Source organism: Syzygium oleosum, unplaced genomic scaffold (genome assembly GCF_021117445.2).
Source record: "Syzygium oleosum isolate NSW1041296 unplaced genomic scaffold, Sole_v2.1 Sole_v2.23, whole genome shotgun sequence".
In the NCBI taxonomy this organism is placed as follows: Eukaryota; Viridiplantae; Streptophyta; class Magnoliopsida; order Myrtales; family Myrtaceae; genus Syzygium; species Syzygium oleosum.
Genome location: NW_026607507.1, coordinates 5,915,177 through 5,929,867, shown reverse-complemented (window position 1 = coordinate 5,929,867; position 14,691 = coordinate 5,915,177). Strand labels below are relative to the sequence as shown.

The 14,691-nt window shown below is 39.7% G+C and overlaps 2 protein-coding genes and 1 non-coding gene across 3 annotated transcripts; 2 read left to right on the top strand and 1 right to left on the bottom strand.

The window, feature by feature from the left end:
- The first annotated feature begins 1,741 nt into the window (after window positions 1-1,741).
- Window positions 1,742-3,574, top strand: LOC115680740 (membrane metalloprotease ARASP, chloroplastic). The gene has a single exon (XM_030604574.2). It carries the CDS (start codon window positions 1,901-1,903, stop codon window positions 3,263-3,265), a length of 1,365 nt encoding a protein of 454 aa, XP_030460434.1. The 5' UTR covers window positions 1,742-1,900; the 3' UTR covers window positions 3,266-3,574.
- A 4,369-nt stretch (window positions 3,575-7,943) lies between these two features.
- LOC115680621 (transcription factor MYB101) lies at window positions 7,944-10,929 on the top strand. The gene is made up of 3 exons (XM_030604440.2): window positions 7,944-8,387; window positions 8,880-9,681; window positions 10,446-10,929. Exons 1-3 carry the CDS (start codon window positions 8,019-8,021, stop codon window positions 10,706-10,708), a joined length of 1,434 nt encoding a protein of 477 aa, XP_030460300.1. The 5' UTR covers window positions 7,944-8,018; the 3' UTR covers window positions 10,709-10,929.
- Window positions 10,930-12,662: 1,733 nt separating this feature from the next.
- On the bottom strand, window positions 12,663-12,736 carry TRNAN-GUU (transfer RNA asparagine (anticodon GUU)). Its single transcript has one exon. It is a non-coding gene; the product is annotated as a tRNA-Asn (tRNA).
- Window positions 12,737-14,691: the final 1,955 nt, after the last annotated feature.

Here is a 14,691-nt window from a genome sequence, read left to right as displayed (position 1 = left end):
TGGAAATATTAGCAAGGACAAAGTTGGAAGAAAAAATTCATTAACCCTGAAAGCAGTATTCCGAAAACTGTTAGATGCCAATGCAAGTGCATTGGGTTAGGGGTCTTTGGACATGGTAGTTTTGATTGAAAGGCCTTTGCAATTTTGTTGCCAAACACCTTAACATTTTGCCAAAGGCCTTTACGGGCTCAAAGTCTTTTGGCAATGTTGTGTCAAATGCTTAGTGTCAAGAGAAAACATATATATTTTGCGATCCTAATTAAGGCTGTAACATAATTCATAATTATTTATTCATTAATTATGTTTTTAGAATAATTTTATAACCTTATTATGAGGATTATATTGTGCTAGGATAGATTGTAATTTTATATAGATGACAATATATCATACTTTTTTTATTCCATTCATTCTCACAATTGTTTTATAACAACTACATAAAATAATTTTCATTCCATTTCGCTCCCACAAAATACTAGCAAATTTTGGAATCCTCGTTCTATTTTATTGCATATCATTTTATACCGCCGTACCAAACATATCAATAAAGTGTCAATTTGGCCAAGACAAAAGTATAAAGAGTACTAGATGGCATGCGTCTTTGGCACAACGGTAAAGGCCCGTTTACAAGCAGCCTTTAATCAAAATAAAGGAATAGTTTAAAGCTATAAAATCATGAATAGTGTGCATGAATGCAAATGACCTCAATTGTCTATGTAAAACAGATTTTTAAAATTCGATTTGTTCATTATTAAATGAAATTCACATGTTAACTATTAAAAAATTAAAGTAACGCCACTTTATAAACAGCCTTCCTTATTTGGGGGAAAGTCAAATTTTGCGGAGAGTGATAAAATTGATGGACTCCATTCTGTAAATAAATTTCGTAAAGTAATCTTAATAAGTTTATCAGTTCTAACCACGGGATTTACCCCAGTGGCCACTCATCCTATTTGGAAAGGGGGAAATGGGGAGTTCGATTCATCACCTTCTCAAGGGGGCTAGGGGTGGTGACGTTTAATTTCAGATGTGGATTTCGACTCATAATCCGGTTCCCCTTCCCGGTTCCAAATGGGGAACCGAATTACCCGGACCGGATCGATACTTTTTTATGAGCAAGTTAATGATATTTAATCATATTTTATCACACCTTTAGCATCTTTCCAACGAAATTTTCATTGATTAAATATCCAATACGATAAAGAATGAGAGTTTAGATTATACAACAATACTTGTGATCTGGCAGGGAATAGTTAAAAAAAAGGATGTCACTGCCGGTTCCTAGACCCACCTTGTCCGATCTACTTATAAGACTAGGTGGGCTGATGCCCGATTCCATAAGTTGAGAATCAACCCTTCTGGTCTGGTTCTCGATCATGCAACAACACTTGCGATCTTGCAGGGAATAGGAGAAAAAAGAAAAGAAAAGGATATCGCCGCCTATTCCTAGACCCACCCAGGGCTTGTCCGGTCCGGTTCGGTTCCAGGACCGGCGGGCCGATGGCCGATTTCACAAATTGAGAATCGACCCTTCTAGTCCGGTTCCCGATTTCAAGATGGGAACCGACCCACCCCGAAACCAACGACTCCTAATTCGGCAGCTGACATTTGCGGTTACAGAGCATCGAGTTCGGCGGTCACCTCCAGACAAAGTCACAAGCCGTAGCTCGAACTCGCGGTTCTTGGACGCAGGATCCACACAGACACACAAAAAGCCCAGTCCGAGTAAAGAGAGCAAAATAAGAGGGGGGACACTTCGGCTGCTTCCCATCCACACACAACCCAAAAGTCACGTATTATCCAATCATCATCCATCCCTCATCATCTTCATGTCTTCCCTCCTCCCGCTAACCCAACCTTTTCCCACTTAATCCTTTACCCAGCAGAAAAAATTCAAGAAGCCATGCTTATAAACCTCTCAGCATGCCCGCCATCTTCTTCCTATTCCTTCACCAGGTTGGTCAATCCCAAGTCCCTCCTCTCGGTATACCCCCTGAAACCCAGAACCCACGTCTCAAAATCTCTTCTTGCTGCGCCTTTCCCTCTCTGCTCTCTGCCTTCGGCTCAGCCTAATTTCGACGGCAGGAATCGGTTCTCCTTCGGGAGGAGCGGGTTCTCGCGCGGGAAGAGGCTCGATTTGAGGGCGTTTGCCGCTTCCGGGTTCGATTTGGGCAACTTCGAGTCGGTCCTGGAGGCTGCTGGAGTTCTCACCGCCATTATCGTGGTTCATGAGAGCGGTCATTTCTTGGCTGCTTGCCTTCAGGGCATTCATGTAAGTAAATTCGCTATCGGGTTCGGCCCGGTTTTAGCTAAGTTTGATGCGAACAATGTAGAGTACTCTGTTAGAGCTTTCCCTTTAGGTGGATTCGTAGGATTTCCAGACAATGATCCTGAGTCTGACATTCCGGTGGATGATGTGAATTTGCTCAAGAATAGGCCGATATTGGACAGGGTACTAGTTGTTTCGGCCGGCGTGATCGCCAATCTAGTGTTTGCGTATGTTATAATCTTTGTTCAAGTGTTATCTGTTGGATTACCTGTGCAAGAGGCTTTCCCCGGGGTGCTCGTGCCTGAGGTCCGGGCCTTTTCAGCAGCCTCTCGAGACGGGTTGCTTCCTGGCGATGTGATTCTTGCTGTTAACGGAAATCAATTATCGAGACAAGGGCCCACCGCAGTTTCCGAGCTCGTAGATGCAATTAAGAATAGTCCAAGGAGGAATGTGTTGCTTAAGATTGAGAGAGGGAAGGAGGACTTTGACATTGGCGTGACCCCGGATAAAAACTTTGATGGGACTGGTAAAATCGGAGTGCAATTATCACCGAACATTAGAATATCGAAGGCTATACCAAACGATATTTTTGAAGCCTTTAACTTTGCTGGCAAGGAATTTTGGGGTCTATCAGCCAATGTACTCGACAGCTTAAGACAAACTTTTGTGAACTTCTCGCAATCAGCTAGCAAAGTTTCTGGTCCTGTAGCAATCATCGCTGTAGGTGCAGAAGTTGCTAGATCAAATATCGATGGACTTTACCAATTTGCAGCTGTGTTAAATATAAATCTGGCGGTCATAAATCTTCTTCCATTGCCTGCCTTGGATGGGGGCACGTTAGCCTTAATTCTCATAGAGGCGGTGAGGGGTGGAAGGAAGCTTCCTCTGGAAGTGGAACAGCGTATCATGTCCTCAGGAATCGTGCTTGTCATATTTGTCGGGCTATTTCTCATTGTTCGTGACACCCTCAACCTTGACTTCATCAAAGACATGTTGTGAGTGCCTAGTGGACCATTTTGCTGGGAAAAGATTCCACATGGATCTCAGCACATTGTTGAGCTTCAGTTGATGATGATACCAGGCGGAATGGGGAATTTGATGTGAGTTGACATATCTAGTTTTTTCCCCTCGAGGAGTAGCAGGACAGATGATATTTGGCTTCATTCCTTTTTTTAAGTTTGTGCATCTGCTGCTGTTCTTGGTCATAGATCCAGAAGGTGTAATTCTTGTGGAATTATATTACAAATACTTGCTTGATTGCATACTCAACATCCTGTCCATGTTATCTATACCTCATTTTAATGGTCCCGTCTGATTTGGCTCTTTTGAGACTTATATTTGCTTAAGGTGGTTATTTACTTTTGATAGTTTGACTCCATCTTCAAGTTTTCCATCATAAATTTCATAGTTAAGTGGTTTTGGGATTTCGTAGAGCCTTCTTAAGACTTTGTTGGCTGATGTGGGATCGCATAGCAGACGCAACCCTTTGTAAACTCATTACAAAGTTATATATTCCTGGTATCTGAATTGGGGGCTTTTGCTATTTCGATGATCCTCCGTTTAATTCATCTGTTTTGTCGTAGAAGAGCTTTTGTTGATGCAAAAAATAGGTTGTGTAGTAGGTGAGAATACTTCAATTAGTACTGCTTCGCTTAGGATCATTATGGAACATCTGAACAATTACGATGCTGATCATGGACGTTATATCATACTCTGTCGCGATAATTTTGGAATTTATACTGTAAACTGTTGTTGCTCAGCAGCCAATCAGCAACCTTTCCTATTTAAGCCCTGTAACAAGACTTAAAATTCCCTCATCAGGGAAAAATGCAGGACAACATACAGGGGTAGATTGGCCTGATTTTACGATTTTTTTTTTGTTGCGGTTGCATCTAAAACCAGGGTACATTTACATAAAACAGTTGAACCACTTTGCACAGGGAAGTGACCTAAAAGAGGGGATAACTGGAGATGATGCCCTTCATGTGTACCTTCAATCTGTATGAAGACCTGTTATGTTAAGCGCTCTTGAAGATCCCTGAGGGAGGTCGATAGGAACAAAAGAAACAATCTACATTAGGTGGTTGCAATGTTTCTCCATCATTGCGTGACCTTTAGCATCAGTCCCGGATCAAAAACTAAGGTGTATTGGATTCATATGAGCCCAGTACACCACAACCCTCGATTTTGATGGATTTCACGTGAGGTTTACATGTTCGACAGTAAGGTAACCGATGATAGTTTGTCCGAGACCGTGGACAGTTATGAGTTTGGCATCGGTAGAGTTGCAAGATAAGGTAATCTTCTCCGGAGTCAATGCTGACTTTTGGGTGGTGAGTGAGCATTTGAGCCGCTTCGTCTATGGGGAGAGAGAGAGAGAGAGAGAGAGAGAGAGGAGAGGAGGAAGGAGTCAAACTCATTTCTCAGTTTGGGTTGAAAGTGGGTTTGTTAGGGTGTATTTGATAACTTATCAAATAGTGATTGATTCTATTATTTTGTTTCCGGGAACAAAAAAAGAACAGAAATCTGTTTAGTAAATTTTTTATTCCCGAGCACAAATTTGTTCCCAGAATCAGTTTTGAAACAGAATCAAGAATCAACTGAACAAGAATAAAAAATATAAGAGAAATTTTTTTTTCTTTTTCTTCTTTCCTTCCTGGTTGTGGCCGGTTCTTCTTCTTCCTAGCCTGTGGCAAGTGGCCGGCGACCAGCCACAGGCCAGGGCCGGCGACAGCGTTGCGGCCCTTGCCAGATCCGGCGAGGGCGGCCCTCGTCCAGGCCGCGAGGGTCCAGCCTTCGCCCTCACCTGTGGTTGGCGAGGGCCCCGACGCCCTTGTTGGCCCTGGCTTGTGGCCAGTCGCTGGCCATGGCCAAGCAGGAGAAGAAGAAAAAAGAAAAAGAAAAAAAAAGAGAAAGAAATATTAAAAATATTAAAATATTATTGATAAAAATAAATTTTGTGCGGGTACCAAACACATTTCTGTTCTTTTTTTATTTTAGGAATATAAATTTTGGGCAGTTACCAAACGCTTTTAAATGCTTAGAAATTATTTTCGGGAACAGAATAAAAAAAATCATTTATGAGCAAAAATCGTTTCCAGGAACAGAATGGTTACCAAACGCACCCTTACTTAATCCACTACAAACTATCTTTTTTGTCTTTTTCTTTAGAATCCAATTCGGCCATATTTTAAGTTTAAGCAGATCCATTTATGATCCACTTTTATAAATATGAGTTAAGATATGGATTTGTGCAATATTTTCATGCTATATAATATACACATATAAAAAAAACTTCCCGTTTATATTTATTGAAGTATTTTATGAGAACTCTTTAAAAGCTAAAAAGTTTTTGAGGATTTTCATGCATAGAAATGCTGCAATGAAATCGAGAACGAATTGTTTATTTCTTCTTTCGAATTGAATAAGTACACATTTAGAGTTTCTACTGACATATAATTTAGAAATATACCACCTATCATCAGAGGGGATTAAAGTACAAAAAATTCAATAATTAGTCAAACGAAATGCGAAAATAGTAAAAGTGGTGTATTAACCAAACCAATAAAGAAAATAGCGAAAAAGGAAGGGGCAAATGACCCAAATCCATCAAGATACTATAAGCGAATTGCGTTTCATACCGTAAATCACGACCCAAAAAATCTCAACAAAAGACGGTGAGTACAGTCGGAATCATATTCTGTTGCCCAATGTAACAGGTAATTATTTCATGAGTAAGAACAGATGGAGATTAATGAGAAGCGTCCAAATGATAAAAGCGAGGAAAATAATAAGGAAAGTGACATCGAAATAATAAAAAAGTACGTAAACAGCAACGCGAAATATGCATTCACACTAAAAGCGTGAGCTGAGTGCTGGAACGACAATACTATAAAGGTAAAAGACATAAATGGCTCCCGAACTTTGACTCAATATATAATATGGTCTTTGAATTTTTAATTTGTTCAATATAACTCCTGAGCTGTACCCTTATGTGCAATGTGGTTTCTGAATTATATGAAAATGTTCAATATTGTTTCTGAACTTGAATTAATTGAATGACAACATTGAACATATTCATATAGTTAAAGGACTATGTTGAACATGTAACAAAAGTTCAAGAATCACATTGAACCAATTAACAGTTCAGGGACCAGAGATTGCACATTGGGCTAAAGTTCATGGACCATATCGAATAAAGGGATAAGTGCACTAGAAGTCCTAAGACTTGCCACGAAAGTAAAATTGAGTCCTAAAACTTTCAAAAAGTGCAATCAAGTCCCGAAAATTTTCACAAAGTGCAATTGAGTTTAAAAACTTTCAAAAAGCGCAATCAAATAATAAAACTTGTTAAGCTGGTGCCATCAAATTCTAAAATTTGGTAGTATTTTCCATTTGTCAAGTTAAACAGAATTAACAAAAAAGACTTAAATGCACTAACTAAATAAGTTTTATGACTTGATTGCAGCTTTTAGAAAATTTTAGATTTCAATTGCACTTTTATGACAAATTTAACCACTCGATTGCACTTTTTGAAAGTTTTAGAATTCAATTGCACTTTCATGACAAGTTTTAGGACTTTTGGTACGCTTATCCCTTGAATAAATTAAAAGTTCATATACCATGTTGCACATTGGATCAAAGTCTAAAAACCACATGTCATTATCCCTACTACAAAAGGTCTCTTGTGCAGGATTAATCTGTATTATTAACAAGCAGGAACAAAATCGCGGTTTCCCTAGCCCGTTAAGCATGGAAATCAGTCTTAAATTTGGAAAAAGAGCTCTTTCCAGGGGCCTCAAACAAACTCACGACAGTTTTGGTGGCCCCAAAATGAAAAATCACCACTCTTGATTCAAGAGACTAGATAAGATGGTGAGGCATTATTTCAAGATTTCTTTCATGAATAATTAGCGAGAGTACGACCGAATTATGCTCCACACATCAAGTCAAAACAATTAACAGTCAACGACTTGTTCAACATGGGGATGGTTGACGGTTTTACGGTCGATCGCATGCACGCATAGGCGCTCGTGCTTATCTACCACGAGGGAAACAAGGAGTGCGTTCTTCACTGATTAGAAACTGCTCATTTTCACAAATAGAATCCTGTTATTTTCATGCGATTATCAATCATCACTTTCTAACCAGAACGGTCGGACACGTAGCCTCGCATTTCGCGAACCAAGAATGCCGGGGCATGTCAACGCAGAAATCGGGTTGAAAGGAGAAGGAAAACGCGTAGAAGCGAAGCGCCCGCCCACGTAAGCTTTGCGAGGCTGACCGAAATGGAAGCTCGCGCCTTTAAAAACTCCTCTCCTCAGTTTCTCACTCTGTGATCTCTCCACCACCCACCCTCTCTCCTCCCTCAAACTCTAGGCCCAAGAAAGAAGCACCTGATCTGTCTGTCTGTCTGTCTGTCTCTGTCCCTCTCTCCTCTGCCTCTCTCCTCTGCGTCGAATTCTCTTAGTTAACCTTGGAGGGGAGGGGAGGAGAGATGAGTTCCTCGTCCAAATTAGCAAAAACCCATCTCTTGCCTTGAAGGTTTTTCCTTCTTCTTTTTTTTTGATTTCTTTCTTCCTTTTTGGTCCTTGATCTTTCCAAAACCAGAAACGTTCTGTAGAAACACCTAGGCTTCTTCTGTTTGTCGTGTCTTTTCTTGTTTTTCTTTATTATTGATACGCATACATAAAAAGAAAATAAAAAAAAACACCCCAGAAACATCCCGTTGCATTTGACACGAGCACCCAAAATGGTGACGAACACAAGCTTTGATGGGGCGGAGAAAGCCGTTTCGGAGCCTAATAGGGACGGCGATGACCGCACGAGCGGCGGCGGCAGCGGTGAAGGGCAAGGACAAGGGGCAGCGTTGAAGAAGGGGCCGTGGTCGGCGGGGGAGGATGCGGTGCTGATCGAATACGTGAAGGCGCACGGTGAGGGTAACTGGAATGCCATCAGGAGGAAGACCGGGTTGATGCGGTGTGGGAAGAGCTGCAGGCTGAGATGGGCAAACCACCTGAGGCCGAACCTCAAGAAAGGTGCCTTCTCGCCCGATGAAGAGGCCAAGATCATCCAGCTTCATGCTCGGCTCGGCAACAAGTGGGCTCGCATGGCCGCTCAGGTAAAAACCATACATATTTCGTTATCGTAGCAAGAAATACATTTGTTTTGTTTGAACGTTATCATCTCTTTAATATGTGCTTTGTGTATTTGGCTGTGTGGGGTTGTTGCAAGGAGAGGGTCTTGAGGTTGATTTATTCTATCATTCCTGTGAGTGGATTCATATGTGTTTCCATTGTGCCCTAATCTTGCAATAGGCCTCTCTCTCTCTCTCTCTCTCTCTCTCTCTCTCTCTCTCTCTCTCTCTCTCTCTCTCTCTCTCTCTCTCTCTCTGGAAGCCTCCTTCCGTTTTTCTCTGACCAACCCTCTTCTCATAGAAATTGATCTGCATGATTTTATGCCAATACTAACACGTAAAGAAAAGTCGCATGAACGTCATATTAACTTCGATAAAAGCAAATAAATGAAATACACATTGACTTTATCTGGCACGTCTGTAATGACAAGCGAATAAGCCGGTGCGCGAATAAATTTCCTCTCTCTTGAGATGCAGTTGCCCGGAAGGACCGACAATGAGATCAAAAACTTCTGGAACACAAGAATGAAGAGACGTCAGAGAGCAAATGAACCTCTCTATCCTCAGCAAGTTCCTCAGCAAGTTCAACCGGAAGCGACCGTCGCCTATGATATTAATCTCCAGCCGCACCCCGTCGCTACTTCCTCCCTGCAATCTCTACTTGCCCCACCACAACAACAACCGACTCTCTCTCCTAATGTTTATCACTCACTTGATCCTCTCTCATACCCCAAACCCTATCATCACCCGGAGAACATCATCAACGGCATCTTCACCGCGCCCTCGGTCGTTCCTCCTCATTCTTTATTGTCGCCGCCCCCATTCCTATTCGACATGGGGGCTTCCGATCTGAACCTCATCCTTGACGCATTCAACATTGGAGTCACTCCAGTTGAGCTCAAGCCCATCATCACCGACAGGCTGAGAGAGAACAGCATGGCGGCGGCAGCAGCAACGACGGGGGTGACGGCCATGAGCAACTCTTCTATGATGGGTGGCGATTACATGATGGGAGCTTCTGCTGCTGGTGCCGCCTCCAGTTGCTGCTCGAACAATTTCGAGGCTACACCAACGTCAGCGGTGTCGTCGATGACAGCACCAAACAACAGTGGTTTACTAGACGCCTTCTTCGAGGAAGCTAGAGCTGCGTCGGCGCAGAAAGTGAAGGGAAGTATGGTGGGTGGAGTGAATGTGGGAAGAGCTGAGAGGGGAAGCCATCAGGGCATGGAGGCCAACCAGCGGTGGGAGAATTTTTGCTCCGCTCCTTCATCTCTCAATGGTAAGCGATCTGAGCATGTTTAATACTTCTCCCTGTTCCTTCATTTCTTTATTTCTGCTTTTGTTGGTTTAGCATGAATATCCGGAGGTAGTTCGAGCATCCAATTGGAGTCTTTTAATTTTTGTTAGTTGAACCGCACATTTCAAGAAAATTTGGGAGCTATCTACCCTTTTGTGTAACTTCTTTGAGGACCTCAGGATTGATCATTACATATTAATTAATATGATAGTAAAGTTCGTAATTCTAATTTCGAAAGAACATGCACGTATAATACCTCCTAAAGAGCATGCAGAATTAAAGTGTTTTTAAGGTTGCAAACGACATGACAGTCAGTTACATTAAACATTAAATTCTTCACATAAATTTATAAAACTTTCCTTTACGGTAGCCTGTGACGTCTACTGGAATTTGACCATTTGTTATCAGATGGCAATCCATGTAGATTTATCTGTTATTACATCAACTAACAATTATAACAATATGGTATAATAGCACTAAAAAAGTGACGCAATTTGTGTTCCAACGTACTATTAATCCATAGTTTTGGTTGTTGTTAATTTTAAATATTGAACGCCCCAAAGTTAATTTCATGGTTGCTGACACTTTGATATTGCTAATCACTTAGGAAGTCTTTTGCATCACCAAACGAGGATGCTAAAACTATATTAAGCTGAGACACCGCGTGAAATCCAACTTCGTGTTTGAATCGAAACATTTACGCAACTAATAGCATATTATATTAATCTCATCGGTGTTTTGCACAGGAATGACAAGACCTTTGGAAGAGGTCGATGACGATCTCTCAAGTCTTCTCATGAACTTCCCCTCATCTGCAATCTCGGAGCCTGAATGGTTCCGGAGCGCCTACTCAACCCCGCAGCCATCCGGCTTGGACAATGGTTGTGTCCTGATCGACGACCCCAGAGGCCTGCCGCCATTGCCCACTCCGGTTTCGGCTATGGCAGCCACTGAACTGGAATTGAACTTGTGCACACCACGGTGGAACAACATGCCCGGCATCTGTTGACAGCCAAGGTGGACTCGGAAGCAATCAAATCTAATATTTACTATAGTATTCTAGTGCTCCATGGAGGGCCTGATAGGGGTTGACACGTGGCCCATTTGGTGTCCGCCACCTCACTTCCCTTAGCCTTTTTTTTTCCTATTAATTATTAAGAAATGACTTATTATCAATAAAACATAATTATCTATAATGGGGATGCCACTTCACCTCATGTTATTTTACCTTTTCTATTTCTTTATTTCCTCTTTGAATGTAAAAAAACATTTATTTATTTGCCATAAAGTTATATTGGTTATAATAAAATAAGAAAAATATCTAGATATCATCAAAATGACCACCATGCATGGAAATGTTCAAAACAACACACGAATATGTTGTCCGTTTTCCCTTTTCCTTTTATCATTTTATATTGAGTTGTTGAATTAAAACCCATTAAAGAAACTTAATTAATCAGATAAAATAATGTATATGATACGTAACGTGATAATCTCTTATCCTATAACCGGAGATATATAGACATACTTTTCCGCATTAATATGATCTCATTAGAACAGAACTTGTTAAGATAAGACTAGAAAGACTATCAAATAATCTTGAAAATATACATAGAAAATATATTTCGAGTCAGTTCAACTATAGCTTCAGAAATGATAGATCATATTCTACAAAACTTCTCTAATTTATCTAATTCCAAAATAATTTCTTTTACTTCATGTACATCTTCTCATACCAAATTCGTTTTACATTATATGATATTAATTACATTTACTTCTTTTTAATTTATCCATCTCTAAAATGATTTCGTTTTGGTTTAGCTAAATCATGTGATATAAAAATATGCTATGTACCATAATATGAGAATTTGATTTTCTCCCGTGCATACCCGGGCCATAAGTCTTAGTTTATTAAGTAGCTCGGCAGCAAACTTAGGTGTTTTCGTTGTCTTTAGTACCGAGTTATGGAAGTGTTGTCCTAATTAACATTACAAGGGTTAGATATAATTATGATTAGCTTTTGAATTTCCACTCTAAAATATAGATTCAGCATCTCTCTGAAATGTAACATAACGTGTAGCCGCTGTTATGCGTTCCGTCGTTGGTTTGTTGTCCTCTAATTAGCTAGTTCATCGGACAATTAGAAGAAAGCAACCGATATGCAAATTTGATTGCTTAGAGTGGTTGATGTCAGCTATACATTGGCATGATTATAGGGTATAATGCAATTATTGGGAAAAGGAAAATTGGAGCCTTGGCGTATCAAATATGCATAGTCGGTGCAAGTGTCTAATGGGTTAGGATTTTGGAATATTGGAATTTGTAACATACTCTTGAAATTTAAAATTTTTCACTAGCGTGAGTACGACGAAAACCATTGTATATTATGACTTCTGTTCGATTGCCAAAGAAATGAATCATGATTTGTCACAATTGATATTCACTTATTTCACATTTTAATTAGAAGATATATTCAAATGAAAAGAAATGTGCATTCAAGAAAACAAGCACGTGATTATATAGAAGTTGGACACGACCCCATCCCCGATATTAACATCTCATCATTTACCTATTACCGCTTGATCACCAAGTTGGTCCACCTAGAAATGCCTTGAGCTCTCACAATACACCAGACGAAGAAAGCCAACAACACCTTTTAACACCAGACACATCAGAAACGAGCTCTTGAACCCTTCTTTTTGAAAATATTGGATCCGCCATTCCTCTGCTCGAGAGGCATGGATATTCATATTCTAACTACCTTATCGGAGACGGTGTTTCGTGACGTAATTTAAAACAAGAAATTGAGTTTTAATTTTCTTTTCGACTTTTAGGATCGTTTTAGTTTCTATATTTGAGTGCAAGAAGCCCTGCCATTGGTAGAATTTATACTAATAGAAATCAAATGTAGTTTACTATAGAAAACAAGAAAGAAAATAAACGAAGAAAAAGTTCAAAAGGATCGCTAGAAGGAGGGCTTGAACCTCCGACCTTGTGGTTAACAGCCACACGCTCTAACCAACTGAGCTATTCCAGCTTCGACCCCTACGCTGTTGCATATAATTTATAAACTTTAGACATTCTAGAAAGAATCTTTCTGGACTCTTTCGTGAGAGTAGAGCTTGATTAGATAAAACGACCGTATCCAATCAGCTAGTGATCTTCTGTTTGTAAAGTTATATATATATATATTTTTTTTTTTGGTCAAATGTTCGTAAAGATATATAAAAGGAGGGTTTTGACAAGGATATATGTGTGTGTGTCTCTCTCTCTCTTAAACCCTCCTTCTAATGTTCTTTTTTCACTTTTTGTTCACCTAGAGTCGGCAAAATGGGTCCATTATCCTTTTTTTTTTTTTTACTTAAATCGAACGAGCTGCGTCATATATGGGTAGTTTGAAAATTTATAAACAGACTAAAGCGGGTTTACAATAGTTTGAAAATTTATAAACAGATTAAAGCGGGTTTACAATATCAAAACCCAATTGGCTGTGGATTTCAGTTGGTCTGAAAACAAACCCATTTAAACCTAAAAAGAATAATAGATGAAGAAAACTTAAAATTAAAAAAAGAAAGAAAAGGAATAGAGAACAGTCGATGTCACAGAAAAGAGGGAGAAAGGGCAAAGAGCTCCACTACCGGCGATGATGCCCTTCGCCGCCGATATTTATACATCTTTGTAAAATTTATGATTACGAAAATCATCAATCACGCTTAGGAAATCGAAAGTCATGAATTTAAGCCTAACAAATAAAATGGCAGTTATACAGAAAGAGTGTCATGAAAGAGATCTAACCCTGTCTCAAATCTAATGCGGATAGTCAAACCTAAAACTCTAAAATCTCACGCGTATATATCGGTAGTCTTCATTTCAACTAAGGTGATTATGTAGATTTCCCCCGAAACCTAGGGTTAAGTTTCCAATCGATTTAAGATAACAAAGAGCGATGGTACATATGAATCGGTCGTGAGAAAACTTGAACCGTGGCAAAGATTCTAAAGAATAAGATAATGTAGTCAATATTTTAGTCACTTATATTTTGTCATGTTACATGAATGACAACACAATTTATTCATATTGAGGCTAGCATGCATAAAAGCTAAGTGTCTGTGTTTGGACTCTTTCGTCACGGTGCTGGCCCCCCAAATCATTTTCTAATGGACTATCCAGTGGACCAGTCGGGAAGGAAAAACATTTTTAGAACATAAAATAATTCAAGAAGAAAAGCTATACAAGCAACATTGTTTGGCAATTTAAATTTGGAAATTAATAGCCCCCTTACTATACATGCATAGCTTTGGTTAATCATTGCAAAATGCCATAAAGAAAAGTTTCCAGCGGGCTCGTGAAAGAAAAGATCGGATGCGAAAAGTATTCATTTATTTATACATATATTACAAAAAAATGATAACATGATTAGTATTATAACAATTTTGTTATTTAGTAACTTATTCATTGTCCTAAAAACATGGACCGAAAGAAGTGCACTATAAGCACTCTCGATACAAAAATTCATTATTTAGGATGCGTTTGTTCCAGAAAAGCTCAAGATTTGGAGAACATTCTCCGTTTAGAAAAATTAATCAAAGGAAGACATTTTCACGATCGAAGACAATTACATCTGATTATTTTCGTGAATGATGAAATTCATTCATTCATTCATTTTTTGTTGGCGATAAATGCGATCGTTTTTGGAAATATGTATTCGGAATCTCAGAATTTCCATGAAATAAACATGTCCAAATAGCAATAATTTTCTCGACGACATCATTATATGTAATTCTTTCTACAATTTGTCCATTTCTTATTTCCTCCCTTTCTGATATGCCGATTTGGCGAGAGCGACAAAGGCCGCGTGCCTAATGGCAGAGACCTCCGGGAGAGAGAGAGAGAGAGAGAGAGAGAGAGAGAGAGAGAGAGAGAGAGAGAGAGAGAGAGAGAGAGAGAGAGAGAGAGAGAGAGAGAGAGAGGCGAAGCAGAAGAGACATGTTC